The sequence below is a fragment of the Cryptotermes secundus genome, unplaced genomic scaffold, assembly GCF_002891405.2.
Source record: "Cryptotermes secundus unplaced genomic scaffold, Csec_1.0 scaffold1005, whole genome shotgun sequence".
NCBI lineage: Eukaryota > Metazoa > Arthropoda > Insecta > Blattodea > Kalotermitidae > Cryptotermes > Cryptotermes secundus.
This window is the reverse complement of record NW_019737399.1, coordinates 126113-129878: the sequence shown is the minus strand read 5'-3', so window position 1 is coordinate 129878 and position 3766 is coordinate 126113. Positions and strand designations below refer to the sequence as shown.

The following is a 3766-nucleotide window of genomic DNA, read 5'->3' as shown; positions in this document are numbered from 1 at the left end:
AAAAATGCAGGTAGAGAATTCCTTGTTGCCGTTACAGCACGCCAGACTCCAGTTTTCACTGGATCTAGCCATACTTCCTGTGTTAGATGCGGTTTTGGCAAACTCCAGTAGTGATTATTTGTCATATTTATGTATCCCTGCAAGTGAAGCCATGCTTTAGCAGAAAAGAATGTCAATTGTGGATCAATCTCATCTTCAGTGATACACTGCAGAAACCAACTGCAAAAATGAACTTAGAATGTTGTTTATTAGTCCTGATAGGATTTATATTTATATTCACACAGTACATTTTGGAAGCTGGAAGCTGGATGTACATTTGGCACAATGGAGCAGACCATGAAAGTATTATATATAAAAGAAGGACCCAAACTCCACACATCAGAAAGATGTTATATACAGGGTGATTCACGAAGTCTTACCCCCACATAGGGAGGGCATTCCTGAGGTAATTTGGAACAAAAAATGTTAATATACTAATGGTATCCAACTCATAATTAAAGAGATACAGTAATTTGAAAACTGGCGAAAAATCTTTTTTTCTTTGAATTTAAGTCAAACAAATTAGAAATATAGTACAAACACTTTTTAAATCGTTAATGTTTTAGGAAAGAAGCATTCTAAAACCAATTTTTTTTTCAATTTCTTAATTTTGCATTTTGCAACATTTTTCATCTATTTTATGTTACAAAATTACATTATTTTCAGCATCCCATTCTGTAAACATACCAGTGGTTGCATATCATACCCTTCTATCAATCTGTTTCCTTTAAACTGTAGTTCTTTAGAAGACGACTGAATTTACATAAGATTTTCAAAAATGTCTCCCTGCATGTCAACACAATGCGTCGCACGCATATGAACCAAGCTCGTAGCATTTTGCAGTTCCACACGTTTGTACATTATTGTCATCCCTGCGCCCAGAATACGTTCAAGCAACGCTTCACATGTTTGTACCTTTACCTGGTACACAATGTCCTTCATCCAGCCCCAAATGCAATAATCTAACAGCATTAGATCTGGCGTCCTGGGAGGCCAGGTATTATGGCCTCCGTGACCAGTCCAGCGCTGTGGGAAATGCCGATCCAAGTGAGCTGCTACTGCGCAGGAGAAGTAAGGAGGCACCCTATCATGCTGAAAGTACATCCGGCGTCTTGTTGCCAGAGGAACATCTTCAAGTAACTGGTAATTATTCTAAGAAGTGGAGGTAAATCTCACCAGTGAAGCAGCCAGGAAAAATGAACGGCCCGATCAGCTGATCATACAGAACACCACACCAGACATTGACACTGAATTGGTGTTGAAAATTCGATTCTATTTTGGCATGGGGATTATTGTCTGCCCAAACATGTAAGTTGTGACTGTTGTTGACCCAGTCCCATGTAAACTGTGCCTCATTGCAGAACGTTATCAGCGGTACAACTGTCGATTTCCATTTAACCAGTTGCAGAACTGCAGACGAAGAGCATGGTCTCCTAGTTGTAGGTGTTGTCCTTTCTGTAAATGATAAAGATGCAGCCCGTTCTCATGAAGAGTCCTCCAAGCCATGGACTGAGAAACACTGAACCTATACAATTTTATATACACAAAATATAGAATTTCTGATTTGTCTGTGGGAACGCAACAAAATTACAAAACCAAAGACTGACTTGATGTAAAACTTCAATCAAAGAATTTTATTCTTGTTTTATACTATAACTTCTGTTTTATTGTATTTTTATGTTAAGTATTTTATATAATTAATATATTGTATCCAATTTTATTAGTACTGCAGTTCAGTGGTGTATATATGTTAACCATGTATTTGCTTGATGAAGGCTATTAATGGCCGAAATATGTAGCAGAGCTGAAACTAGGCACTGATCTTGATATTAGCTGTGTTGTGACGGTTGTAACAAAGAAGTCGAATTCTAACTTAATTAACAAAAGTTTTAAAAATTTTAATATACCAAGACAACCGCTGTAGTTATGAAAACTTTGGATTTTGTATCTATTGTGCATTACAAACATTGTATGTGTATATATTTTAACATTCAGAACACCCGTTGTGATAGTGGTTTCCAAGCAGTATCAGTGTCCCTCTGATAATGGTCAGTAATGACCAAAATATGTAAGGGTGTTAAGAATTGAAGTAGTAAAAACTTCAACAGTCACACTGGATTGAGTTGTTTTATCTTTTGTAATATTGTTAGCGTGATGAACCAGAATGAAACAGTTAAAAAAAAAAGGATTTTTCATGTTATTTACTCTCATTTTCCAGGGTAATTTGAATGAACTTCAACCCATATATGGTGAGGATCGACAATATTTCTGTGATGAGTGTGGTGAATCATTCAGTCAGCAGGTAATTCTGAGAGCACATCAGCGCATACATACTGGGGAGTGGCTGTTTTGCTCTGGTGTGTGTAGTAAGTCATTCGGTCAGCAGAACCATCTGAAGAAGCATCAGCGCATACATACTGGGAAGAAGCTGTTTTGTTGTGATGTATGTAAAAAGTCATTCAGTCGGCAGAACCATCTGAAGAAGCATCAGCGCATACATAGTGGGGAAAAGCCGTTTTGCTGTGGTGTGTGTAAAAAGTCATTCGGTGACCAGAGTACTCTGAAGACACATCAACGCATACATAGTGGGGAAAAGCCATTTTGTTGTGATGTATGTAAAAAGTCGTTCAGTCAGCAGAACCATCTGAAGGAGCATCATCTGCGCATACATACTGGGGAGCGGCCGTTTTGCTGTGGTGTGTGTAGTAAGTCATTCAGTCGGCAGAATAATCTGCAGAGACATCAGCGCATACATACTGGGGAGAAGCCGTTTTGCTGTGATGTATGTAAAAAGTCATTCAGTCAGCAGAACCATCTGAAGAAGCATCAGTGCATACATAGTGGGGAAAAGCCATTTTGTTGTGATGTATGTAAAAAGTCGTTCAGTCAGCAGAAGCATCTGAAGGAGCATCATCTGCGCATACATACTGGGGAGCGGCCGTTTTGCTGTGGTGTGTGTAGTAAGTCATTCAGTCAGCAGAATATTCTGAAGACACATCAGCGCATACATACTGGGGAGAAGCCGTTTTGCTGTGATGTATGTAAAATGTCATTCAGTGATCATAGTAGACTGAAGAGACATCAGCACATACATACTGGGGAGCGGCCGTTTTGCTGTGGTGTATGTAGTAAGTCATTCAGTGAGCAGGGTAATCTGAAGAGACATCAGCGCATACATACTGGGGAGAAGCTGTTTTGCTGTGATGTATGTAAAATGTCATTCAGTCATCAGCATACTCTGAAGGTGCATCAGCACATACATAGTGGGAAGAAGCCATTTTGTTGTGATGTATGTAAGAAGTCATTTCGTCAGCAGCGCCATCTGAAGAGACATCAGCGCATACATACTGGGGAGCGGCCGTTTTGCTGTGGTGTATGTAGTAAGTCATTCAGTGAGCAGAGTAATCTGAAGAGACATCAGCGCATACATACTGGGGAGAAGCTGTTTTGCTGTGATGTATGTAAAATGTCATTCCGTCATCAGCATATTCTGAAGGTGCATCAGCACATACATAGTGGGAAGAAGCCATTTTGTTGTGATGTATGTAAGAAGTCATTTCGTCAGCAGCGCCATCTGAAGAGACATCAGCGCATACATACTGGGGAGCGGCCGTTTTGCTGTGGTGTATGTAGTAAGTCATTCAGTGAGCAGAGTAATCTGAAGAGACATCAGCGCATACATACTGGGGAGAAGCTGTTTTGCTGTGATGTATGTAAAATGTCATTC

At 39.6% G+C, this 3766-nt stretch overlaps 1 protein-coding gene across 2 annotated transcripts in view; it reads left to right on the top strand.

Moving 5' to 3' along the window:
* Positions 1 to 3766, top strand: part of LOC117282784 — a 20315-nt gene that overhangs the window by 9494 nt on the left and 7055 nt on the right. The window contains exon 6 of one of the 2 annotated variants that reach the window (XM_033753827.1): positions 285 to 457. The exons of the other annotated variant lie outside the window; for it this stretch is intronic. Coding sequence (XP_033609718.1) covers positions 285 to 404 — 120 coding nt within the window. The 3' untranslated portion in view covers positions 405 to 457. Of the gene's footprint in view, positions 1 to 284; positions 458 to 3766 lie in introns of those variants that run through there. 2 annotated transcript variants of the gene reach the window in all.